General features: G+C 39.2%; 1 protein-coding gene across 1 annotated transcript; it reads right to left on the minus strand.

Annotated features, from left to right (window-relative positions):
- Positions 1 to 5,001: 5,001 nt before the first annotated feature.
- Positions 5,002 to 26,691, minus strand: LOC134674378 (cuticle protein 16.8-like). Its single transcript, XM_063532443.1, has 4 exons — positions 26,543 to 26,691; positions 10,811 to 11,012; positions 9,983 to 10,183; positions 5,002 to 7,193 (listed from the first exon to the last, which is right to left on the minus strand). Exons 2-4 carry the CDS (start codon positions 11,010 to 11,012, stop codon positions 7,036 to 7,038), a joined length of 561 nt encoding a protein of 186 aa, XP_063388513.1. The 5' UTR covers positions 26,543 to 26,691; the 3' UTR covers positions 5,002 to 7,035.
- Positions 26,692 to 27,262: the final 571 nt, after the last annotated feature.

Raw genomic sequence — 27,262 nt, forward strand, 5'->3', positions numbered from 1 at the left:
GGATTTTTTATCATATGAGGATTAAGTACACATCGTGAGGCCTTTAACATCTTGACAGATGATTTATGCAGCGTCTGTATTATGTGAGGAACAACGTCTCACGTGGCTTTATAAGCCAATGCGGGAGCGGCATTTGCGACCGCATTTGTGGCAGCTGAAGTAGGGAGACATCAGGTTATTCACAATAATATTTAACACCATACTCATGACTTAAAAAATAATTAATAAAATCCATAGAGATTTTCCGGGTGGGGTACCGGGCACTTATAGTAGAGATAGCTCTACCCCTTACCCCAGTCCACATGCAAAAATAATTGATCTAATTTTACCACTTTGAATACCTATACCTCTTTACATTTGTCAGTTAATTTATAGGTATTTACTTATATACATATAATATGTATATATGCCCGTCCCAAAGTTCAGTTTTCTAGCACTATATAGGTAAGTGAAAATCTATGTAATCCTAAAAAGTTAGGTATTTAGCGTAAAGTCATAACATTATAATAATCATGATTGCATGTAGCCGCTTGTTATAAGTATTCTGTGATAAGAGCAGTGACCTGGGGTGTCCTTTGAAGGTCTCAGTGACTTTAGCACAGAACTAGTATTCCGTGGAATTTACTTATAATTCAAGGCCAGCAAATACCAAATTTTCATTGGATTTTACAAGTCCATAAAGGATGACTCATGGTAGACCGGAGCGGAGCTTCCGGCGCTTAGTTTTCTATGGAAAGCACCACGATCACCGATCAGCCGTCATACTGCCGTATTCGAACTTCAAGATATTCACAATACACGACACGTACTAGATCCATTATAGATACGTTATGGTTTAGATATCAACTAGTTCTCTTTTGCAGCGCAATTCGGGCAACCAATGTCACTTTTACGTTAGATAGAGTAAGATATCTATTACATGTGAATTGGATCTCTAAGTCATATCCTGTGGAAATCGTTCAAGAGTATCTCCAGAATCGCGCAAATGTCAAATTTGACAGGTTAGATCTTAAACATATCGCTATCGTATCTTGGTGATGTCTAAAAGATATGTAATAGAACTAATAGATGTCTATTTCAAAATCCGAATCGGGCCCATAGAACATGAATTGACATGTCGGATGCCTTGGCGCTGGCACGGCGCGGTCTAGCGTGAGGCATCCTTAACTGTAGGATTCATCTCTCAGAAAGACTTACGGCGCGATTCGGGAAATGAATTAGAGATGCACTAGATATGAAATAGTAAAGATATGTGACGTTCCACGGCAAAAGGTACCTTATGGCGGTTGGCGCTTACGCTATTATTAACGCCGCTCCAATATTATTGCAGCCGCCATAAGGTACCTTTTTCCATGGAACGTCACATATCTTTACTATTTCATATCTAGTGCATCTCTATTAATTTCTCAAATCGGGCCGTTAGGCCCAGAAAGAACTGTTTTTACAAAATAAATATCAAATTATCAAGGTCAGGAATTCAATTTTAACATTGTAATAGCAACATTTTAATAACATTTCCGTAAAAATCAAGTCAATGTCAAAAATGCTAACGGTGATGTACGCCATGTACGGCATATTAGGAACATTAGAAATTTAAACATCTGTTTTTGATTTGATATTTCATCTCGTTCGCATTTTATTTGTGCTAAATAAGAGCACTGCAAGCAATACAAAATGAATGTCAGATTTAAAAAAAATCGATTGCAGTTCTTTTCTATCTGACAGACAGGTACCAAACCAATTAATCAAATCAACATCACAGAATAAGTAACAGTACTACCGTACAGAACACTTCCTACAAAACCGAAGTTTGACAGCGATTCAGGGTCGAATCATGATATACCTTTCTAACTTATGGCACTATCCCTTTCGGGTTGTCAAAATTCAAGTCTTATCTGTGGTCGTGCACGCAAAGCGACTTCAAGTTGTGTCTACCCTAATTATTGATCGGAGCAATGCTGAGCCGAACGGAGCCGAGTTCGCCCGAAGTCAGGAGTGTCTCCCCACTGTCAACATCATATCTTCAAAATCCGAACAGCACTTTACGGCTCCTCTACACGATGGGCCAGCGCCGGCCACTCCAAGGGACGCATTTATGCGTTAGAGGGAGCAAGTGATATTGCTATCTCATTCTACTGCATGACTGCGTCCCTTGGAGTGGCCGGCGCTGGCCCATCGTGTAGAGGAGCCGTTAGCAAATTGTATCACGCAAATTTACACATTAGCACGCTCCGGCGCCCACTAATGCTCACGCCATTTCTCAAATAATTATTATAATCATTTATATAAACGCTAAATGGAACCGGAAGTGTATTATTCAGATTTTTCCTGTATTTCCAGTATATAAGGCAGGTGTTGATGTAGATTACACAGGTGGATAGATGACATTTCGAGATGAAGTTCGTAGCCATGTTTATTGCTGTGCTGGCGATCGTGTTTGCCGTTGTGGTGAGTTGGATTTTGATTAACTTATAAAATACATACAATCAACGTTAAAATTTGGTACCGTAAAATCAGGTAACTTTAGTCTACGACTTACAACTATGGACCAAATATAAGTTCCAGTAAAACATGTATAAGTATTTTTCAAATTATGTTGAGCATATACTTACTATAGAAAGAGCATTAGTGGTCCAAAATAAATGTAACGAGTATAAATCATACAGGTTCATTAAAAATCAACGTTAAAAACTGGACCATTTTGACCGTAGTTCTGTAGAAAGCGACCAACTTTTATTTTTGTCAAAGTGACTTACACCCTAACTCAGTAGCTTTGGTCGCTTTCTGCATTGATAAATAATTTGAGTTGGTCGTTTTCTGCATAACTACGGTCAGTTGTACTTAAGGACTATACCTTACCTGATTTTAAGGTAGGAAATTACAAGTTTCGTTGCGTTACGCTACGTCTTACGTAGGCGAACAACGCGCGAACGCGGCGCGGCGCGGCGCGGCGAAAGCGGCCGCCGCCGCGCCGCGCCGCGCCGCGCCGCCTGACATTCGCGTGCAAATCGCGCCGCACCGCGTTCGCAACGAGATCGCTTACGTAAGACACTTCTATGGGCATCAAAGGATTGATTTCGCCGCGCCGCGCCGCGCCGCGTTCGCGCGTTGTTCGCCTACGTAAGACGTAGCGTTAAGTTTTCTGATTAGCAGTGTATTACTGAATTCAATTTTTAATTGAAACAGCTGAAAAGCTGTCAACGGTTAAAATCGAACCATAAAATCAACATTCTTGTTGTTGGTTTCGCTTGTTGTTCAGTGGATTCTGTTCGTTAAAGAAAAAACATAAAATAGTCTTTTTATGTAGCTTCTGTGAGATAAAAAAAATAGTGCCTCTAACATAATTTTGAGCTATTTCGCTCTACTACATGTTTTATTCAATTACGGTAAGCGATGATATGAATAATATTAATTGAACATGACGAACGAAATCCGGCTAAAATTTTAAGGCAGAACATTTTAAACATTTTAATTTGAATGGAAATTGAAAAATTACATAGGTGTTAGGTAAATTCAAGTGACATCTTCATGTCATGTCACACTATAACTTTAAGTAAATATCTATGTACAGTGGACGACAAATATATCTTTAAAATTTTCGCCATAACAAAAGACAAAAAAGTGTGAATATATTATATTTCTAACGTCGATATTGTACTCCTCCTTCTTCCTCGCGTCAAGGCTCGGAACCGGTTTTTTTGAAAAACCCGAAATAGGCCAATATTTTTAATTATTTTATGCTTTTTACGTAGGACTGAATCATGTATTTAGGTAACAATTTAGTATTATTAGATTGTCCCATCAAACATGAAATAATAAACTAAAGAACGAAAAAGAACAAAATAATACCGGTATTTTTTGTATGAAGAAAAAACCGGTTCCGAGCCTTGCCTCGCGTTATCCCGGCATTTTGTCACGGCTCACAGAGCCTGGGGTCCGCATGACGTTGACTGTACTAAGAAGTGTTAAGGGGCCCACTGATTAACAGTTCGCCGGACGGTATCGGCCTGTCAGTTGTTCGGAACTGTCAAAATTTTGCTCTAACTGTTAATCAGTGGGCCCCTTTATAATAATATTTGTTTTACAGAGCGGCATGGGCATCGCCGGCAATGCGGCGTTGTCGCACAACAAGGAGAAGGCTGGTTGCGGCGGCGGCGGTGGACATGGCGGCCCCCCACCACCACCTCCCTCTAGTAAGTATTCTAAGTATCCTAGAACCCCCATCGTCCACTAGTATATGAGGATAAAGGCGCAAGTAAGCTCAGGTAGGCCGATGGCCAAAAATTGGGCCATTGGGCAACCGTCATGGATCCTGAACACGATGGGCCAACGCCGGCCGCTCCAAGGGACGCAGCCATGCGGTAGAATGAGATAGCAATGTAAATGCGCATAAATGCGTCCCTTAGAGTGGCCAGCGTTGGCCCATCGTGTTGAGGAGCCCTCAAAGGCAATAGATGGCGCTGGCGGATGGATGTCACCTACAACTTTGATGATTCGCGATGTATGGGGGCTGGTACAGTCAACGGTAAAAATATGGGTGTAGACAACTTACTCAAAAATATGTCCCATAGTTCTTAATTCACTGACATAAGAGTTATGGGACATACTTTTGAAATGATTTGTACACCCATATTTTTACCGTTGACTTTACGAGTACTCTTCTTTATTTATTAGCCTCTGATTGCAGGTAGCTTTTTGTACATCTTAGGAACAAATTTCAGTTTATAGTTTATATACAGGATGAAATATTTTCTCGATTTCTGCACTCGTCCTATTATAAAAATTGTTCAGTATGTATCCCTATGTATGTATAACCTATCAATTCACTACGCAGAGTAAGTATAGCTGGTGAAAAAATTTCACCTGCATAGTATACTTTAAAAAATCTTTTTGTACATGCTTATTTTTCAACTCACATTTTTTTCTCCTTTTTTTAGACAGTTCGGGTTAACCATCTGGCGCAGCATCTCCTCGACTATGCTTCAAATAAAATGAGTAGCATCATCACTATCGCTTTTATTTACATACCTTTACATATTCACATTTCATATGGCAATGTCGTATAAAAATAGAAAAATATCCGATACTTAATCTCATAATAATAATTTTCTGGCAAGTTCGTATCTCCTCGAGTATTTAAATAGGTAGGTGTAGTTAATTGTCTTATATCAAAGCGAAGAAGTTTTGACTTCTTTCAATAATACAGATTTTTCTTATAACGCAAGTAAAACAAAGCTTATCGAGATAAGAACTTGCAAAAGTTACAAAAATAAACTAGTCTTCTAACAATAATCTAAATATATTGATTTGGCAATTTTAAGAGTATTTCACTGTAAAAGTATTTTAACCATAAATTGGGGGAGGCCACTTTAATAAAGAACCAATGTTAGGAGAGACCAAGAGGGGATTTTTGGAGTTACACGAGTGAGTTAGATTGAAATCTGGGGCCAAATTTGACACGTACAGCTGTCAGATTTCGCATCCACGTCAAATCAACAGTTGATTTTATCGCATACTGAGTTATCTTATGATTCCATCAACGGTGGATAATATCATTTGGTACAACCAAAACTCCACTCTAAACTAAGGGTGGTTCGGTTTGGTTTGCTTGTCACCCTAACTGTGGATTTTTAATGTCAAATTTTGACATTGTACGTATTCGAGAACTTATGATTTTTCCCACATCAACGGGAGATCAACACGATACGTCAAACGTCGCTTGTCGAATAGGGGTCCTGATATTTCCCTACCCGTGGAGTCTTCTTCTTAGTCGGATACTCTTCTCAGAGCAGTCGTGGTCATGAGGTTGTTGTACGGCCTTTTTTGTTGTTTTTAGCCGTATAAGTTGGTCCGATGGTTGGTGGGCACTAAAGAAATCGGTAAATTGCGGATTTGGTTAGTTTAGTCCACGTGGATGTTATACTTGTGCTAATACTTAATCTGACAATTATATGTACGGTCAACCCAGCAAGTGTCTACCACTTTCTTGGCTGACTGTACGCATGTTCTTAATGTACGATTTAAAAATCCCCCCTTGGGCACCCCTACCACAAGATTGTAATTGTAATTACACGTATGTCTATATCTTAGGAGAGTCAATAAGAGTAGCAGAAGTGACAATCGATAACGCCAGTCGAAAAGTAGATAACGGCGATAGATAACGTCACTTTTCGCACCTGTCATGTCGAACAATCATTAATAGAAAACGCTAAACGAAACTGAAATGTATGGAAAATGATCACTTCACGTTTCGTTTCCATTCGTTATCATTCTGACTTTTCGTTTGGCGTTTGTCGATAAATGATTGTCATCTTTGCTACGGCTCCAGATGCTTTTGTAAAGATATCCTAACGACCATAGTTATCGGCTGATTATATTATATCCTCGGGTCAAAGGTTTCTGAGAATCTTTAGGATCGACCGCGAACTGTAGCGGCCCAATTCGAACAATAACATACGACAAATATTACGGCTAGATACGAAATGGATTAGATATGTCAAATTCAAACAAAAACTTCACTTTTGACACTGACATATCTAATCTATATCGTGTAATAGTAACATTCCATTTCTAACCGCAGCTGCACTACTGGTACTGAACGCGTCGCTGTCATTGTCAATTTCCATAGTGATGTGAGAGGTGGTCAAGGTTGTGAACCTTAGAATGCAGATGTCGCTAGTGACGTTGACACAGTTGCAATGACTAAATTCGCGTTGATTGACGGATGGTCATATATAGCTGGTAACGCATTGGACCGGCAAGCCAAGGATGTGCCGAATCGAGTCCCACGTTGGCCAGAGTTGATCATCGTAATTTATTTCATTGTGATTGACATCTGTACTGACAATTTATAGAATAATTGACGTATCTTAAAGTTCAAATTGGGCCGTAGGTCTTAGCCAGAAAAGTCAGGCGGTTTGGGAACAATATTGAGGAACCGTTGGATAAGTGTAGCGTATGTTGTTCCTTGGAAGAGGTCCTGTGATCGATCGGCTGAGATTAGTTACTTAAAACTCTTAATATAGCTATCCTTCTCTAATGTCCTAGCTCTTGTAGCTCCTCCTCTTTCTGAAGCGCTTCCCGTTCGGCGGCGATCCTCGCGTGCTGCTCGGCTATCACACGGAACAGTTCGGCGTGCTTCAGCGTGGCGGCGACCACGGCTGCTGATTGGCGGGGGGACGCTGCTTCGGCTACTGGAAGATAGACATAAAAAGTTAAGTGGTTGGGAGTCGGAAGTACAATTTGGTGAATAGTTCAAACTACATAATATACAGGGTTTACTGACCATTAGTGACCATCGGGCTTTAAATCCAGGGCTCGATTGTACTCGCTAAACTGAGCTACTTTTATTATGGCACCAACCCCGAAATCCCGAAAAATTTTTTTACTTTTCCATACATTTTGGCTGATCAGAAGTCGACGTTTTCTATGGAAAAGCCAAAATTTTTTCCCTGATTTTCGGGTTGGTCCCATAGTAAAAGTAGCTCAGTTTAGCGAGTAAAATAAAGCCCTGGAATTAAAGCCCCATGGTCAGACACATACTGTATTATTGACCGAAGCGAAGCGAAGGTCTACGTTTTGACTCGGGCATTTTGCTTTCGTATGTCCGGATGTTCTCCTCTACAGGTCGCAATTCTTAACCGATTCTCGTGAAATTTTGTGACCGAATTTTATGACTAAATAAAATTTTTTTGTCAATCCGGTTTTTGGAATTTTTTAAAAATGGCGGAGTCGTGATACCTGGCGCCTAAACAAATAGTCGTATCGATATCATAAGCCTATTTTCTTTTTGAAACATGTTTACAGAGTTAATAGCAAAAAATGCAGAAAAAAATTATCGCTGGTTTAGGCGGTATTTAGATATTTAATTTTAACTAATTTTAATTTGAGAAGGAGTAGCTAAATTTCGTCAACCCATTTAAGAACTATTTGGCTCAGTTTGTAAACGTTCGCTTTTTCTGTTTGCACAGAGGGTCTGGGTTCGATCCCCAGTAATTGTATGCTGGGATATTATAACTTTTTGTATTTTTTTACACATAAATTTCGTATTGTTTTTCTTTAATTTACTATACACCGTGTTTTTATTGAATTCCGTTAACTTCGGGGTATAGTTAAGTACGTTTATAAGAACTAAATGGCATAGTTAATTTTCAAAAAAAAATTTTTTTTTGTTTTCTTTTTTGTTTTTTTTTTTTGTTTAAAAAGTAATTAAATGTAGCATATAGCGTTGTTGTAACACGGGCATTACATTTAACTCAACCAAACAATTGAAATCTGTAACATATCAATGTCATTTCGTACATTGATATGTTTCATTACATTGGCACTGCGTGTGCTGTCAAAATCTCTGCAGACTTTTCTTGGTCTAACTCTATCCACTTTTCTATACAATTAGTATGGCGACGTGGATACTTAAGTTGGGGCACCGACCGTACACTGACATCGGAATGATATTTTTATCATGTTATTTAGTAGTCATCGTGCGTCTCGCTTGCGCCAATACATGTACGGACAAGAACCAGCGAAATGCACGATAACTAAATGACATCAGTTAGACGTCATTCTGATATCAGTGTACGTTTGAATTGGCCTGTTAGCCAAAAATTGTTTCGTATGTCCATCTGTTCTACTCTACTGGTCGCATTTTTAAACCAATTCCCGAATTTTGTAAGCAGGTTCGATAGTTAAGGTTTTAATTGTCAAATTAGATTCTCTAAATTCTTCTAAACAACGAAGCCATACATTTACTCAGTTTTAAGCTCAGCTCGCGAGGTCTACAGCTCACAGAGCCACTAGTGTAATCCCTATTACCCCCAGATATCCCCTGATAACTGGGACGGGGAGAACAAGAACAACGTAGGGTAGTCAGCTGCAGAGAAAAGCGACCCCTCTGCATAGAGGTTTGTATGCAAAGGTGCTAAGCGAATAGTGCTAGAGTCTAAATTTTAAATATATGATGATAGGGTTGAATTGAACCAGATTCTGATTCGAAACTCAAAATAATAATAGGCCTTGCGTGAGTAACGTTTATAGTCAGAAGCAAAGCATTAGCCAGGTCTGAATAGTGAATGAGCTTCCACACTTACAAGCAGGATGAGGGTATGTGGCATGCTTCTCAGCGATCTTCGCATACAGCTGGTAGTGACGGTCCTTGACCTGGACCATGGAGGCGGAGTCCGCAGGCAGCGCCAGTGACGCGTCAATAAGGATTGGGAGATACCTCAACACTTACCAGCGGGGTGAGGGTATGTGGCATGCTTCTCAACGATCTTCGCATACAACTGGTAGTGGCGGTCCTTCTTGACCTTGGTCACGGAGGCTGACTCTGTAGCCAGCTCCGAACGCGCGTCACTTACGGATCGGGTGGCAACTCGACACTTACCAGCAGGATGAGGGTATGTGGCATGCTCCTCAGCGATCTTCGCATACAACTGGTAGTGGCAGTCCTTCTTGACCTTGGTCACGGAGGCTGACTCTGTAGGCAGCTCCGAACGCGCGTCACTTACGGATCGGGTGGCAACTCGACACTTACCAGCAGGATGAGGGTATGTGGCATGCTCCTCAGCGATCTTCGCATACAACTGGTAGTGGCAGTCCTTCTTGACCTTGGTCACGGAGGCTGACTCTGTAGGCAGCTCCGAACGCGCGTCACTTACGGATCGGGTGGCAACTCGACACTTACCAGCAGGATGAGGGTATGTGGCATGCTCCTCAGCGATCTTCGCATACAACTGGTAGTGGCAGTCCTTCTTGACCTTGGTCACGGAGGCTGACTCTGTAGGCAGCACCGAACGCGCGTCACTTACGGATCGGGTGGCAACTCGACACTTACCAGCAGGATGAGGGTATGTGGCATGCTCCTCAGCGATCTTCGCATACAACTGGTAGTGGCAGTCCTTCTTGACCTTGGTCACGGAGGCTGACTCTGTAGCCAGCTCCGAACGTGCGTCACTTACGGATCGGCTGGCAACTCGACACTTACCAGCAGGGTGAGGGTATGTGGCATGCTCCTCAGCGATCTTCGCATACAGCTGGTAGTGGCGGTCCTTGGCTTGGGCCACGGAGGCTGAGTCCGCAGGCAGATCTGGTGGAGCGTCGTTCAGGATGGGATGGAAACCTTCCTTGTCGGCCACGTAATCTACCTTGCGGATTTTGTTACGGGGGTCTACGTAGGAGAAGGTTCCTGGAATGTGGAGGAAATATGATTACTATTGGGCATTAGTATTTAGAGGTATAGAAAACACAAAAACTTGGGTATTTTAAGAGCCCCCAGCAAGATCGGTTCCAAATCTCAAATTTTATGCAGATCCGCGGGCGACGGCAGCTGTATATAGTTACACAAGGATATAGGATAAGTCTATTGATCAGAATGACTTTTAGTTCAAATCGATAACATTCCAGGTCTGTAGGGACCTTTAAAGTCAGGACATGGTACGGGAAAATGTAGGTCGAGCCGCAAATTTGGCTTTCTCAATACGGGAAGTATATGACTCGTAACGCACTGGCAGTAAGTTTAGGTTTTGCGCTGCCGCACCGAATGTGTTAAAACGACCAGCTAGATTGCTCTGAAACTTTGTACTTACAATAGGATAGTTAAGGTATATCTAGTAACTGTTATTAGTAAAGTTTATGTAGCTTCAAATACCACAGATATACCGATGAAAATGGCAAAGGTGGGAAAGGTAGAAAGCTACAACAAAGGTTACAAGGTAAATCAACTTTTTCTTGTCCCCTGCTGCTGGTGTGAGACTTCACCGCTAAACTCCAGGAGCAAAAGATATAATCCTCATAACAGACAGCTTATTCTCACCTCTAACAACTCCACTGCCATCACTAACTTCAGCATGATGCCTGTCTGTATGTCCTGGGAACCTGCCAGCAGTGTACGCGAAGGCATACGGCCTGGGTGGCGGGGGTTCGGTGCTCGGCTCATGTTCATGCTCATGCTGCAAGTGTGACACATCGGCGCTGCACAGCGCTAGGGTTGCGAGGAAGAGCAGAGGGTACAGCATCTGAAATTGACATGATCGATAATCAGTTTTTTAATATGATATATTTAGGAGGTAATTGAGTAGAGAAATCGCCTGATATAAGCAATTATATACTATTCTCCATAGACCTACAAAACTAGGGTGGTTAAAGTGCGTTGCCTGTATGTAAGGAGAGAGTACGCTCTTTTGAAGGTTTAAAGGTTTTGACGACGTTTTGACGACCGGTCTGGCCTAGAGGGTAGTGACACTGCCTATGAAGCCGATGGTCCCGGGTTCGAATCCTGGTAAGGGCATTTATTTGTATGATGATACAGATATTAAATTTGTTCCTGAGTCATGGTTGTTTTCTATGTATTTAAGTATTTATATCTTATATATATCATTGTCTGAGTACCCACAACACAAGCTTTCTTGAGCTTACCGTGGGGCTTAGTCAATTTGTGTAAAAAAAGTCCTATAATATTTATTAATTTATTAAAGGTTGTATCATTCCGGAAATACCATGGACGACAGTTCATTCCACAGCTAAGCTGCTTAGTTTCCACGCGTTGGCCAGACAGAATAACGTTAAAAACCTAAACCGCACTACAAGACAAGCTACCTACTCGTAGTATACACCGCGCCCAAGATAGAGCGGCTTGGAGAGCATTGGTGAAGATCAGTGCCCACAGTCTTCACACCGCTTATTCATGAGGATACAACAAAGAAGAGGGAATCTTTCACATCCTCGTAAGGGTAGGTGCAAGGATGACCGATGGAGTTATCAAATTAGTATTGAAGACTACGGAAATCCACGAGCTAGATGAGCGTACGATAGTAAATGATCTTATTAGGATATACTTAGCATATTTTTCTATCAACTGCTTTCAAAAAGGGACATTTAGGTACTATCATACTGTCAATAATAACAACCGGGGTGGAGAACAGGTTACATTGTTTCGTTATGTTAATTAATATCAAGTTAATATTTAATATATCATTATGTAAAAAAATACCAACTACTCAAGTATGTTTGTAAGCTCGTAAGTATAATCCGCAAACATTTACCTACGTACGCTACTTATGGTTCATTTAAACATCAATTAGATATTATCCTCAAGTGGGAACACAATTTGCTTATCCATTGCCTCACAAGTAAAGCCTGCCAAGTATTGCCAAGTATGTCAAACGTTACCTGATCCTATCTACACGCTATTACTGACAATTCTTAAACCTTATTGTAAAGAGAATAAGGTCCACCGATGGTCGATTAAGAGAGTCGCTGTTATTACATACGAGCTAACAAACCATGGCTACTCATAATGAATTATCGCGTGATCTATTACGTGGTTAGATCACACAGTTGATTGTACTACTTGAATAAATGTAAAATCGTAAAGGAAAATCTCTAGCTTAAAAGACCGTTTACTACTTATTCCAGTAGGGGAGAGCGGGGTTAAACGTGCCGGAGGTAAGTTGATCCGATGGGAATAGAAACGCAAGTAAACCATGGAGCGATTCGTATGATGTTTGTCGCGAAAAGTCAGACCACTATGCGGTTGCAGGAGCCATTTCGTTGCTTTCATTATAGTAGAATAGTAGTTATGGAAAATAAATCAAAAACGAGGTCACAACGAACCCCACGGATAATAACATTTTTGCTTTGAATTTTTTTTACTATCTGTTGATAGTACACAACAAATTATCATATATTTCGACGGACTGCAAAATACTCTTTTAGCGTGTGTGAACTGTGATTTAAATATTTGACGGATAAGTTATAAATTTTAGCAACGGAACAACCCGCCCCATAGCGGGGTTAGTTGTTCCGTTCCGACCTATCTCATAAAAAAATTCTGGTAAAAAAACTGTTTAACGATGCACAAAATAATATCGCTACTCAGAAACGCAAATAATCATTATTTAATATAGCGCAACCCACATACCTTATTCACACTGTTTTCATAGATCAAATTTGTATTTTATGAAAATCGGCACGTTTAACCCCGCTCTCCCCTAGTGAGTAGAATACCTACCACGCGAAATACGGGGCCGAGCCGGACCGGAGCTTCCGGCGCCTCGATTCTATGGAAAGCACCACGTGATTACCGATCAGCCGTGATAGAAAAGGTCATGTAGGACGCTTCGGCCCGGGCCCGACCCGGTCTAGCGTGAGTCATCCTTAAACCTACAACCTACGTGTAGTAAGACCTTAGAGACCCTAGACGAAGAATTATAGTCCTTTATATTGTACCATTTGCACCTTACTTGAATCCCTCAGTCTGGGACAGTTCCTTATGCGACTACTTTTATGATATATGAGGCAAACGAGTAGACGAATCTGCTGATGGTAAGCAATTACCGTCGGCCATGGACACCTGCAACGCTAGAGCGGAAGCAAGTGAGTTGCCGGCTTTTAAGATGGAGAACGCTCTTTTCTTGATAGTTTGAAAGTCACATCGGTACGGATATACCGCGTTTACTTAAGTTAGACCCTTCAGATGAGCCTGATTATAATAGATCAGAGGTCTCCAATCACCGGCCCGCCGACACCCAAAGCGAGAGCCCACTGTCCGGCCCGCGGGAGCCAGGCTCCAGGGGTTCAGCATTCATTGAGAGTGGAACTGTTCCTAACAGCAGCAACCAGAGACCCAACCCTGGCGCAATAAACGAAGGTGGCCCGCACGAAAGATTCTGAGGGGCAATATGGTCCTCAGGTAAAAGAGTTTAGAGACCCCTGTAATAGATGATCGAGAACGAGCTATAGGACATTGACCAGATAGATTATTGATGGAGGCTATATGGGTAGCTAGTAGGTGGATGAGTTTGTCTACTATACATAGAGCTAACTCCTAGCCCAGAGAATATAATCTAAAGACAGAGAATTTTGAAACTTAATCAAGTTATGAATATCATGATCGAATTTGATTATATTAAGAGTTAATCAGACTAAAAAACTGGTTTCAATCCAGTAAAACATGTCTAAAAGTCTCTTCTGCCTAAATAGCCTTAGGTATTTAACGTATCCATTTGGTTGTTTCGAAGAATATTAAATGGAAATGCCAATTGGATCGGTTTAGAACAGGTTCAGAGTCATTGCCACCAAATACCTGCGTTTGGATATTTCGAGAATTTTAAAGGTCATTTTGTATAAAAAGAAGATTAATATTTTATCCTCAGCGCTCAATGGCATGCCATGAAAATTATTTCTTTAATTTTGAACTTTAACAGTTGTCAATAGAGTTCAATGTTATACCTGCCATACTCGTATATGGCTTTGTATGAACTAGAGGGTTAAGCATGGTGAAACTCCGCCATTTTGAAAAATTTCTAAAAACTGGATCATCACGAGAATTTGTCGAGAATTGCGTCCTGTAGAGAACATCCGGACATACCAAATATTTTTGCCCAAGCTGAAACGGTGACCTTTGCTAACGCTCGGTCAACTATCTCCTTGCCAAATTTCATTTCAATTGGTTCTGTGGTTGCAGACAGACAGACAGAGTTACTTCAAGAGGTTATCATATATTAAATAAAAAGCCTTCAGTGCCCAGTCATCTATTTCAGTTTATAATTTACGGAGCAGCACTTCGTCTTTTATTAAGCATTTGGCCATTATCCAATTTTGAAAAGGATGCGTCGTTGTTTATCAAGTTGAACCTAAAAGGCTAACGCCCTTTTGCGTGGTTGCGCGAGTTGCGTCATCTAAACACCGACCATGCAGATTCACTGCACGACATCACCGCTTTTATACAACTATACATCTCTGTACATTTATAATCATTAGAATTCATCATCATTTTTAGTTTTAGTTATTTTAATTGTAGTTAGTCTTAGTTTTATATTCCTGTTTATGTCTTTTAGTATTTAAATTTATGTTATTTAATATTATTATAACCATGTGCATTTTTTTAAATGTGCTAATTGCATTTTGTACTCACTTAAGGTCTATAGAGCTGGCGGCTACCTCGCACAACGTATCAGTATTGCGATACAGCGGGGAAATGCCGCCAGCATCCTTGGTACAATGCCTCAGGGGCCTATTTTAGATTTAAGCTAGTTATTAATTTCGTTTAGTTGTACCACTGTATATTTAATGTATGTAAATAAATGATTTAATAAGGTCTATTAAAACTTCAAAAATCTTATCTTCTATTATTGATATGCGTGCACTTCGTTGCTTCTATTAACTTATATTTATTATCTCTACATATTATAATTCTTTCAAAAATCATCTCACTCAAAATTACACTTTTGTATTTATTTTATCCGCGATAGATAAGTCTCATCATACAACCACGACCACTCTGTCAAGAGTGAACGACTGAGGAGGAGGATTTATTTTAATCATCATCATCATCATCTCAGCCATAAGACGTCCACGTGCTGCTGAACATAGGCCTCCCCCTTATGGGGGGTGAATGCCATAATCGCCACGCTTGGCAGGCGGGTTGGCGATCGCAGTCGAGTACACTGAATTTAAGGGACACTGCTGCCCGTCCACCGGTGGTCTTGGACGTAGTTTAAGGACATACCCGGGTCCGGGTCGGGTATTTTAGTACTTAGTGAATAATAATAATAATAATTGGACTATTACGTTGTCTTTAACCATCACGGATCAAAAGACAGGTTCGAAGACTGAATATTGCTTGTAATGTAAAACAAAGGATGAGATTAGCTCAGGACCGAGACAAGTGGCGTGCTCGAAGAGAGACCTAGATACCCTACAACATAATTATACTCAGCAGTGGACAATAAAAGGCAGATATAATGATAATGAATATAAAACACTAGGCTAATAAAATTTTATTGAATATAACCATTAAGTTTATGCTTAGCGTATTATCAGCCAGTAAATCCTCGCATAATGAGAATGTCGATGTTATTCGAGATGCAAAATGACCTCATCTTCTGCGCGTTTAAATGATGCGTGATCTCTACCGGTTTAGTGAACAAGAATCTTATTATTTACCTTGTAAATTACGGCTTTTGTTACAGTGAATTCTAATTTAGGTACAATTAGAAAAAAAATAAGAAAAATTAAGGGACGTTCGCAACCCACGTGCGTTTTGGGAACCCACCAATTTTCTACTCCTGTTAAGTAGAGTTGCAGTAGAAAACCGAATCAAACGCTGTAACCCAGGTATCCAAGTGGGAACAATGGACGCTTATGGGTTAAGCATGGATCCCATAAACTTCCTGGTGCGGTGACACCAAAACAATTTTACCCTAATAATCCGATATTAGTGGCACGCTCTGCCATATGCCTAAATATAATTCAATCTCATCAGCTTTGGACTACTTATTTTAAGCAGACAAGTAATTTTATCCAACAGATTCTGAGAAAAAAGTAAACCATTTGGTTTATAATTTAAACCTTCATCATTATGGCGACCACGCCGGAGGGGGTGTTGTGGGGGCAGTATTTTATATTTTGTTTATTTTGTTTTAGCATGACTTTAAATGTATTTAAATTTTAAATGTATTAGTTTGATCAATGTACCTAATGTGTTTTTGTGAAATAAATAATTCCATGGTCATGCCCTGCTAGTTAATGATGATTATAAATTTCCGAAATTTAAGAAGAGGTACCTTTTGAGTTAGGGTCGAAATTCATAGCCATTATTTATTGTGCCTGTTGCATTACGTGCCTTCGAAGCTTAGTTCCCAAAATCTTTCCTTAACCAAAGCTATAGTCCGTGTTTTTTAGCATTAGAAAGAACTTGGCAGAAGTAAGCTTGTGGTTCCAAATCCGGCACTTTTAGCGGTAACAATTTGAAGTAAATTATATGTATTGACCATGCTACATTAGATAATTCAATAATTATCAACAATTAAAGAGCCTGATATAAACTGCACGCGTGCTTCTGTGGAGTTCTTTCTAATGCTAAAAAAAACGAACTATAGACACGGATCACTAAATTGGGTATTAATATTTATTTAAATAATAAAACCCGCACAAACCTCTCGCAATGGCGCCAGGCCGATCGACCTTGTACAATGTCGTTTTGGTTATTTTGTAGATCCAGTTCATTTCTACACAAGACAGTGACATGAGCTTGAATTATCAAGGCCAATTAATGTCTGAATGATACTTGTATCTTTATCAAAACTAGCACGGAACGTATATAACAAATGCTTGAGAGCCAATTATTATCCGCTTATACCGGGTGTGGCCTGTAACATGAGCAAATAATTAAAACATAGATTGTACTCCTCAAACGGTGACACTTTTGTTCAACAACTTTTAAAAATTATGAAAAATTTAGACTCCCTATTTTTCATACAAAATAAATATATTTTTCATACAAAATAAATATTAACTTCAACGGGCGCCATCCCCACGCCGTATCATTGTGATTGACTTTGCTTGTCACGCCTTAAAAATAACAAAATTCGCAATACATTGCGCCTTAGAATAAACTTTAAAGTGTATTAAAAATCAAACCACAAGTTATTTTTAAAAGTAGCTGAACATATGTTGGTCAGTATGAGGAGTACAGCTACAGTTAATTATTTTGCTCATATTACAGGCCACACTCGGTATAAAGATGATAGAATGACAGATAACAAAATTTATATTTCCAGTGTAACCTTCGATTATGCCCCACCGATTGGACCTTGTAATTGGCCCCCAGCCGCATCAATAGTCTTACTAAAGAGAATGCTGAAGACCGTGCGAAATGGAGAAGAAAAAACCCTAATAAGGTGACGGGCCCTGGAGGTTAATTCGAACGTAGGTACCCCCGAGGCCAAAAGTATGGGAACTAGCTTATACTTTGATAGAAAAGTTTGATTTTATATTATTCATTGACAATTTGAAAACAATATGGTAAAATTAATAATAGAACATTTGAATAGTTAATTAAGTACTCAAATGCTGGCAATGATAGAGAGGAGGATTTTTGTATGGTGTATATTAGAAAAATAAGCCCTTTTGAAAAGACTGTCCTCAACTATCATCTTTGTCCTAACTTTTTTTATCTTTTCGATAATATTTTAGGATATTTTGATATGTAGCGGGAATTTTTAATATTTTGGGGTTGCCCAATGCAAATTTTAGGATACAAATATACAACAAAGATAGATACATGAGACATTAAAGAAAACAACGTTGTTTCCATACTTTTGTCCTTGGGCGTAGGTATGTACATTAGCGTTCAAAAGTGCATGGAGATATTTCAACCGTAATATTAAGGCATTACGGTCGACATCTATCTATGCACTTTTGAACGCCACTGTACATACTCGTACATATCGATATCTAAATGACAATTCGCGCGTGCATTTCACTCGTACTTACCTATAAGTTGGTACCGTACGTTAATTGGCGCGAGCGACACGGGTAATAACAAAATGACATCATTTTAATGTCAAAATATACAAGGGGTCGATTTTTAGCAAAAAAAAATTCTCTTTACCATTCTATAATATCTTAAACATTAAGGATTTTTTTGAGAGAGGAAACAATCCAGAACGGAACCACAACGGAATCCCACTTTCCTCTCATGTTAAACACGAAACCGTTCGTTCACCTGCGCACACGCATCCTTGACCCGCGAAGTGTAACACTCACTTTTCGCGACAATGCGTCGGTAATGCGGCCCGAAGGTTGCCGAATTAACAAGTGAATTTTCTAGTTTCGAATAGGTTGCACATATTACATGAAACAATAAACTCGACAGTAGGTAGTGCTTATAGCAATAAGTTCATGTAAAAACATGAAAATGTAACAAGTTGTAACACCTTTCGTGACAGCTTACGTGCCGAAGGTTGCCGATGCCGAATGAAACGTTGTATTTTCTAGTTTCGAATAGGTTGCACATATTACATGAAACAATAAACTCGACGGTAGTGCTTATTAGCAATAAGTGCTACTGTTAATTCATTGTAAAAACATTAAAATGTAACAAGTGGTTACACTTTTCGTGACAGCTTACGTGCCGAAGGTTGCCTATGCCTAAAAATTAACAGGTCAATATTTTCTAGTTTCGAATCGGTTGCACAATTTTTTTTAATCGATAGTTACCTACTGTAGGTACGGTCAGCCAAGAAAGTGGTTTACCACTTTTCGACTCTATCAATCAGATGATAGGTAGACCACTTTCTTGGCTGACTATACCTCTAGTATTGCTACATTTATAATAATCATGTCAAGTTTCTATTTAGTTTTATTTCCCTCCATTGTTTAAGTTTAATTACGTAACTAACCTAACGGTGGAATTATTTTTACAGTACATATGGTGCTACTTTATCGCCCTAGTGCGGTAATTAGCACAATACGTGCCTATGTTGAAAATTTAAAAGGTCATATGTACTGTAAAACGTTGTACAATACTCGTATCGATTTAAAACGCCCCCTTCGGTCGTGTTTCAATTTATCGCCACTCGTTCCTAAAAACCTACTTCTCGCACTTGTATCGCACTTGTATGGTTGTGCACAAATCACGCGAGGTGTTTCTGGCTACTTTTTGACTGACTAGGAAGAGATACGTGTAGCAAGGAATACTTGTTTTGTAAGTACCTATGTACCTACAGTTAGCTGTAGCGATAATTGGCCTCCCTGCAAACAAGTTGTTGACCTGGGTTCCGGCAGAAAATCAGTGCTTTGCTCGAAAGAGTAAAGCGTATCACCGAGCCGTCACCCTTTTGTCCTGCTCTGCTGCAACGCACACAGTTTGCACCTAAAGTTAGACCGTTAAGTCTGCAGCGATTTTGATAGCCCACGCAGTGCAAGTGTCATTTTAAACGTCAAACTTCTATGAAATTATGACGTATAAATAACACTTACACTGCGTGGGCTATCAAATTCGCTGCAGATTTGTATTGGTGCGACTACATATACCTACTTTTATTAAATTCTACTTTTTTACCTACTCATTTATATGCTATTTTCTTTGTAACTCTATTTTCGTTGAAAAAAAAAAGTTTTTATGCATGCATCAATTTTCTGTCTTAAAAACAAAAGTGAATACATTATCATTCAACTCAGCCTGATATGCTTGTAACAGAATACCATTCAACTCGGCTAGGGGGCGTGAACCAGGGGCCAAATTCGACACGTACAACTGTCAGATTTCGCATCCACGTCAAATCAACAGTTGATTTTATCGCATACTGAGTGTTGATTCCATCAACGCTGGATAATATCATTTGGTACAACCAAAACTCAACTCTAAACTAAGGGTGGTTCGGTTTCGTTTGCTTGTCACCCTAACTGTGGATTGTTAATGTCAAATTTTGACATTGTACGTATTCGAGAACTTATGATTTTTCCCACATCAACGGGAGATCAACACGATACGTCAAACGTCGCTTGTCGAATAGGGCTCCAGCATAATCTATTAATCACAATCACGGCAAAGTGGGCGAGCCCACTATCACCAAAACATGACACACGACATGCCCTCCAAACACTAGCATGTAGGCTGTCATCCTCGGGATAATAGATACAACAAACCTTGTTAGGGTTCCGTAGCCAAATGGCAAAAACGGGACCCTATTACTAAGACTCCACTGTCCGTCTGTCTGTTATCACCAGGCTGTCGGCTCGATTCGGAAAATGAACTAGATTTCTACTAGACTTCAACAAGTTACGATATGGATAATTTAAAGATATTTGTAAGATAGATATGTAAAATTTGACGTTTCCGCGATTCTGGAGGTCCTCTTGAACGATTTCGACAAGTTATGACTTACTTAGATATCCAAGTCACATCTAGTCGATATCTAATGTAAATCTAGTTGATCTCTATATCGTCTCTAGATCTTGTGATTATCTCGTTCCCCGAATACGCGTGTGTATCTCAGTAACCGTCATAGCTAGTCAGTTGAAATTTTCACAGATGATGTATTTCTGTTGCCGCTTTAACAACAATACTAATAAAATGTACGGAATCCTCGTTGGGCGAGTCCGACTGGCACTTGTCCGGTTTTATATTCCAGACACAGGGGTAAACAAGGGTAAAGGGGTAAACGGGTAAGGGGTAGGGTAAAGGGGTAACATAAACTTCATGGACCCGGGTATGTCCTTAAACTACGTCCAAGACCACCGGTGGACGGGCAGCAGCGTCCCTTAAATTCGGTGTACTCGACTGCGATCGCCAACCCGCCTGCCAAGCGTGGCGATTATGGCATTCACCCCCCATAAGGGGGAGGCCTATGTTCAGCAGTGGACGTCTTATGGCTGAGATGATGATGATGATGATGAAACTTCATGATATAGGAGGCAAACGAGTAGACAAATCGCCTGATAAGCAATTACCGTCACCCATGGACACCTGCAACACCAGACGGGTTGCAAGTGTGCTGCCGGCCTTTAGATAGGAGTACGTTTCTTTCCCGAAGGTTAGAAGGACGTCTCGGTCCGAAGATACCGCGGGCGACAGTTCATTCCACAGTTTAGCTGCGCGAGGCAGGAAGTTTTTAGAGACACGCACTGTTGAGGCCTGCTATCTGAAGTAAGTGGTGAAGATGGAAAAGTTGTCGCATAGAGCGAAGGCGGAAAGAAGTGACACGAACACAATAGAATGAGCGTAACATTAATGTATTCACGCCATACGATGAAATAAACAAATGACGTTCGCTGCCGTATTAAGTACTACTGCGTTAACTTGCACCATTCACTAACCCGGGGTAAGCCGGTTAAACCTGGAGTTACCATGGTTACCAATACAATTTGACACGGTTAACGGTTTAACCGGTTAACCCCGGGTTAGTGTGATGGTGCAAGTGGTGCTTTTTCATTTTATCAAGCAAATTGACAGAAAATGCGCCCGCGGCAGTGATGTCACAACAGTAATGCAGCTGCTGTTGCCATCCGAACCTCTTAAAGGTGACAGTCCATTTCCAACGACAGCTGCACTACTGTTCATTTTACTATGGAAATTGACAATGACAGCGATGCGTTCAGTACCGGTAGTGCAGCTACGGTTAGAAATGGAATGTTACCATTAGTCGGAGGCCACACTCAGGCTATTTCCACTTCAAAATGGGTAGCAATCTGAGAGCAAATGGTGTAAATTTGGCATTTGCGGTGTCTCGGCCTTCGGGCGCACTCTGTGACCCCGACCTTTTGCGAAGCACGACTATCCAATCAGGCTGGGCAGATTCACGCTATAACGAGGATATTATCTACTATCCGCAAACGGGTCTACCGCGATATAATTTCATTGTTTTTACCTTTAACAATGAAATTATATCGCGGTAGACCCGTTTGTGTAATTAAATATGTGTACAAAACGGGAGAGCTTAAAGTGTTATATCTACTATCCGATCAAACATAAGTATCACAGGCCTATTTTTAACTTATAGTTATATTCTATGGCTTCAAAATTACACATTCCTATTTAAATAAGTAGGTTAAACTATGTCCACTCAGCAACAGAACTTGCTAAGCGGGCGAGGTGTTCAAAATTACTTTGACACGCTCATATTTTTTATGAATAAAGTCGCGTCAAGATCATTTGAACACCTCGCCCGCTTAGCAACTTCTGCTGCTGACTGTACTAGTAATTTCGACAGTAACGTCATTAAATAAGAGAATGCCTGTCTCGTTTTATTTGACGACCTCGCTTACGCATCCGCGTATAGGATTTATCATCATTCATCACAATAAATTCTCTAACAGCAACTTTAGTCTAATGTAAATAAAGGAATTGCTAATAACATTGTAAGTACTCGTAGGTGTAACATCACTTATTTCATTACCGGCGTTATATGCGTAATCGAAATATTTTCACGGATGAATAACCGCTGAATATTAGTTACATAGAAAAGAAAACTGTAGCATACGAACACGAATAAATGCACTTGCAATTGTAACAGAAATATTTCTTTATATTTCTCTAAACGCCCGCATATTTGCGCTCTTATAGGTGTCGGATGTCAGCGCCGTATCTGTCAATTTCCTTGACACAGGAGTGACGTTTGCCGCCGCATTACTGCCGCGATCATGACGTTCATTTCGTCACTCATTTTATCAAGAATATTGACTGATATAACGGCGGGAACACCGACGCTGCAACAGTAAAGCAGCCGCAGTTGACATTCGAATGTCACCTTTATACTGCTGCGGCTTGCAATCCGAACTCCACCGTTGCTCTGCATCAGCAACTCCGTTGCAGTGGAGTCGCCATTCAAGTGTAACGTTTAAGCGATATATCATTTAACTTGACTGGCGCCTTAAGAGGGGGCCAACGCAAAATTGTACTTTTTATAAGCACTAATTTAATTTTTTCACGTTTTAATCAAGAGTAAATTTAATATCTATATGAAAAAATTCACACGGTAACTATAATATATTTGAAAGGACAGACTCCTACCAAAACCTTAAAAGGTTTGGCTCAAGCTAGGATTTGACAAGGAACATTTTAAATAAGATTATATTTTAAAAATAATTAAGGTAAATAAAACGTTATAACCCGCGCGATCGCCAAATCCGTCGTAAGTTTCGCGATGGCTTTACCCCCTCTTAACCGATATATCACAACTTGACTGACGCCTCAAAAAACGAAATTATAGATTAATGCGATAAACATCACAAAGATGCGGATACGTTCGAACGTTGCAATACTGATGTTATCGCTCTTGGGCAACGTCACGCTTCGACTGCCATCTCTAGAACATTCCGGGATCCATTTGCTCATATATCTGTGACCAATAAGGGTACGGCCTACCAAGTAATTCACAGTAGCCTGTGGATGCTTCTAGCTCCACAAGTGAAATATAACTAGTGGTAAGTGTAGAAAGATGCATCATGTTGAGCTCGATTCCTTGACTGACAGAAAACGACGATTTTCTTGACTAGATTTTAACCTATTTCGAATTTTACAGTACGTCATCATCACATTTTGTTTTTAGCTGCGAAATGTATACAAGTAACTGAGGAATTAAAAAAGCTTGTAATAAATATACAACTGTGCTCATCAAACAAATAGGTCATATCAATTTTATTAGGCCATTGCTTAACTCTGCGTCTTTCCTTAAAACATCACAAAAGTTAAGGGGATTTTTTTCTCTTTTTATGCCACATTCCCAGAGCACAATATTTCAATATTGAACACTGTAATAAAATATATTATGTATAAATGTACCTGGATAACTGAATTTTATTGTATTGTTCACAGAAGATATCATTTTCTGAAATGTGTTTGCGCCAGGATTCAAACCTAGGATCTGCGGCTTCGTAAGCTAAGCTAAAGCGATCTAGTCGATGAAAATAGAATATTTGGCAACCACCTACTATCGTGCATCTCGACATCCGCTAGGTCGCGACCTTTAATATAAGTAAAGGTCATGTCCAAATCTCCTAATCTGCCTACGATTAGCACTTGAGAATACCATTTTGCTTCCTGTATTATAATCAGATTTATTAAACAACTAAATATGGACACTGATAACTTATCCTGTGCGGATATGATGGTCGATCTTGTCTACGTGACAACGTGATAAAACGGTGTCCGACAATTTCTATCCCATGGTGTTAAAAAGTGACAGTTGTTTTATCACGTGGATAAAGATGGATAAAGCTATCCATAATACGCCGGCTGAAAAGGTCCTAAAGGTTCTTATTCTTAATCGTGGATTAATGTATGTACATACTTATAAATAGTACTTATGCTTATATACTTTGATGGAGAGAGCTACACCGACAAGAGTCTAACTCTTAAATTTACGACGATATACTTTGAAAAGGTTGTCCATCGCAGTTCAACGTGATGGGCCCCTTTGCATCTAGAGGGACGCGGGGTTTTGCGAAGTTTTTGTGTTTCTTAGTTTTTAGTTTAAGTAAGGTAAGATTTTTGCAATTTTTGTAAGTATTTTTTAAGATTTTCAAATTGTATACGTGTTTGTTATTTGCTTGTAATTTGTATTTTATAATAAGTATAATAACTAATGCATAATAAGATTGAATGTTATTTGTTCGATTCGATGGTCATTAATATTTAAAACTATTTCGTATTTCTTTGAAAACATTTGTGCTAGTCACAGAAATAAATGCGGTTTAAACAAATAAGAACCGGTAATCGATAAAAATAATCAAAATAACACAAAATATTTGTGCTGCTAGTCACAGAAATACATGGTGTAGCATGAGGAAACCGAATAATTTTAACCACGCATTTCTGAGGTCAAAAGAAGTAAAAAATTTAATATGAGTTTAGGTCAATTTCGCCAAAAAAAAATTTTTTTTTGTTTTCTTTTTTCAATTTTTTGAATGTATTTGTACATAAAAAATAAATGTTATTGGTAAACTTGTCACTTAAAATTGATTTTTATTTTTTTATTCGTAGACCCTAACTTTTTGCAAAGTGTATCTTGTCACTTTTTGACATCTACCTATCAATAAGGATATTTAGACTACGACCCAAAGCAGCAACATCACCATCAAAAAGGCCCTTTACACTATGTAACAATAAACTCTTGTTTTTTTTTTAATTAATAATATCTCTGAAACTAGGCGAATTTTAAAAAAGTTTATAGGACATTTTTGTCTCTAAATATGATCAGGAATACGCTGTTAAAATTATTCGGTTTACTCATGTTACACCGTGTAAATGCGTTTTAAACAAATAAGAACCGGTAATCGATACAAATAATCAAGACACTGTTTATTACGTATTTCATCTTTGGAATAATCAAATTAAGCTTTAATGGTATAAAGAAACAACAATTTCAACACATTTATCAAATTATCACACTAATAAGTATGCGCTCAGGAGAGTTACTGCCTGATTCGAACAATATGGATTAGAGACGTCAGTGACGTTTCTTCAAACAAAAACGTCTAATGCATATCGTATCTGGACGTAATATTTGACGTATCTTAAAGTTCGAATCGGGCCGTTAGCCAAGATGACATTCGTTTGCTGAAAACGAAACGAAACGCAATTGTCTCTCTTCTGTAATAGGGTAACATTCCATTTCTAACCGCAGCTGCATTACTGTCAATTTTACTATGGAAATTGACAATGACAGCGACGCGTTCAGTACCGGTAGTGCAGCTGCGGTTAGAAATGGAATGTTACCATTAGTCTCTATCACTCTTCCATATTAGTGCGTTAGAGGCATATAGCGTTTTGTTACTCTGCGAACGATTATAATCTTGGCCCCAGGTGTTATTTTGAAACTGCCTTTATATAGATAGATACTCCAATCGATATACCAATTAGAATTTTGAATTGGTATTCATATTATGAGAAATTATTTATATATCACTAAATATCAACATTATAATACATCATCTCAAATTTTGACAAATAAATATATAATATAAGTAAATAAATTACTAATCTTCATTTGTCTACCAATTATCAAAGATAGGTTTTAATGTATCTGTAAAAGATATAAGATGAATTAAAACTAAAATAAAGAAACAAAATATTTATCATCCAAAACAATTCCAAACAGTTTTCTAATTGTATACAAAAGCTCCCACAACTTTCGAATTTAGGCTTAGGTAATCCTTTTCTAAAATTGGCAACTATATATTTACAAATTTACATTTATTACATACATATTAGAACATGGAGCCTAAACGCTAAAGGTCATAAAGTTACGAAAACACTCACTTTTGTATTTGTATCCGCGCACGAGGGTCACAGGCGCGCACAACTCACTGACTGAGTGAACTGCGGAGTGAAGGTGAACGAACGATTCTACGTTCACTCTCGATCTCGATCTCATTCACTTTCAACCACAGATGCTGTAATATATCCTACTATCTATGGGTTACGCGTACGTGAATGTCTATGGTCACGGAAATCGGTTATAATCTTATAGATATCGTGCGAAAACTATTGCGTGAGGTAGATATTAGCAGAGTGGCGATAAATTTTAAATCGACACTAGTTATCTGATTAATTAAAAAAATATTACGAAGTCTGTTGCGAATATCATCAATCATTTGGTATGTTTGGGATGAAGCATGTTGCTGATTAGCTAGCCACCGGACGATGCTTGCGTTGCGGATTTCTTACAATATAGATAACTGGAGTATTTTGTAAGATTTTGTTTTTATCGATTACTGTAAAATGACATATGTAAATGTAAGTACCTATTTCAATAAATAAATAAGTCATTTGAAATACTGAATGCAAAAAGGGCGACATATTATGCTAAGTGCCTTTTTTTTAATGTTTCTGGCGTGCGGTCTCGAAGGAAGACACTTTTTAACATAGATATTCTGCATTTAGGTCAAGAAATGAATGCTCAAAAAACGTTGTAGAGGGAAATGCTAGGAACACAATTTTTGACTCCGTAACTTTGTTTGGACTAAGGAGGTGAACATA

This window comes from Cydia fagiglandana, chromosome 20, assembly GCF_963556715.1.
Source record: "Cydia fagiglandana chromosome 20, ilCydFagi1.1, whole genome shotgun sequence".
NCBI classification, from domain to species: domain Eukaryota; kingdom Metazoa; phylum Arthropoda; class Insecta; order Lepidoptera; family Tortricidae; genus Cydia; species Cydia fagiglandana.

What these genes read in the sequence shown, in the direction of transcription:
- LOC134674378 (XM_063532443.1), bottom strand. Translation starts at nt 11,012, where the DNA reads ATGCTGTACCCTCTGCTCTTCCTCGCAACCCTAGCGCTGTGCAGCGCC. An exon ending in TGGCAGTGGAGTTGTTAGAG is followed by an intron (nt 10,184 to 10,810) that starts GTGAGAATAAGC and finishes TCCACATTCCAG; the next exon opens with GAACCTTCTCCTACGTAGAC. An exon ending in CACATACCCTCACCCTGCTG is followed by an intron (nt 7,194 to 9,982) that starts GTAAGTGTCGAG and finishes TCTATCTTCCAG; the next exon opens with TAGCCGAAGCAGCGTCCCCC.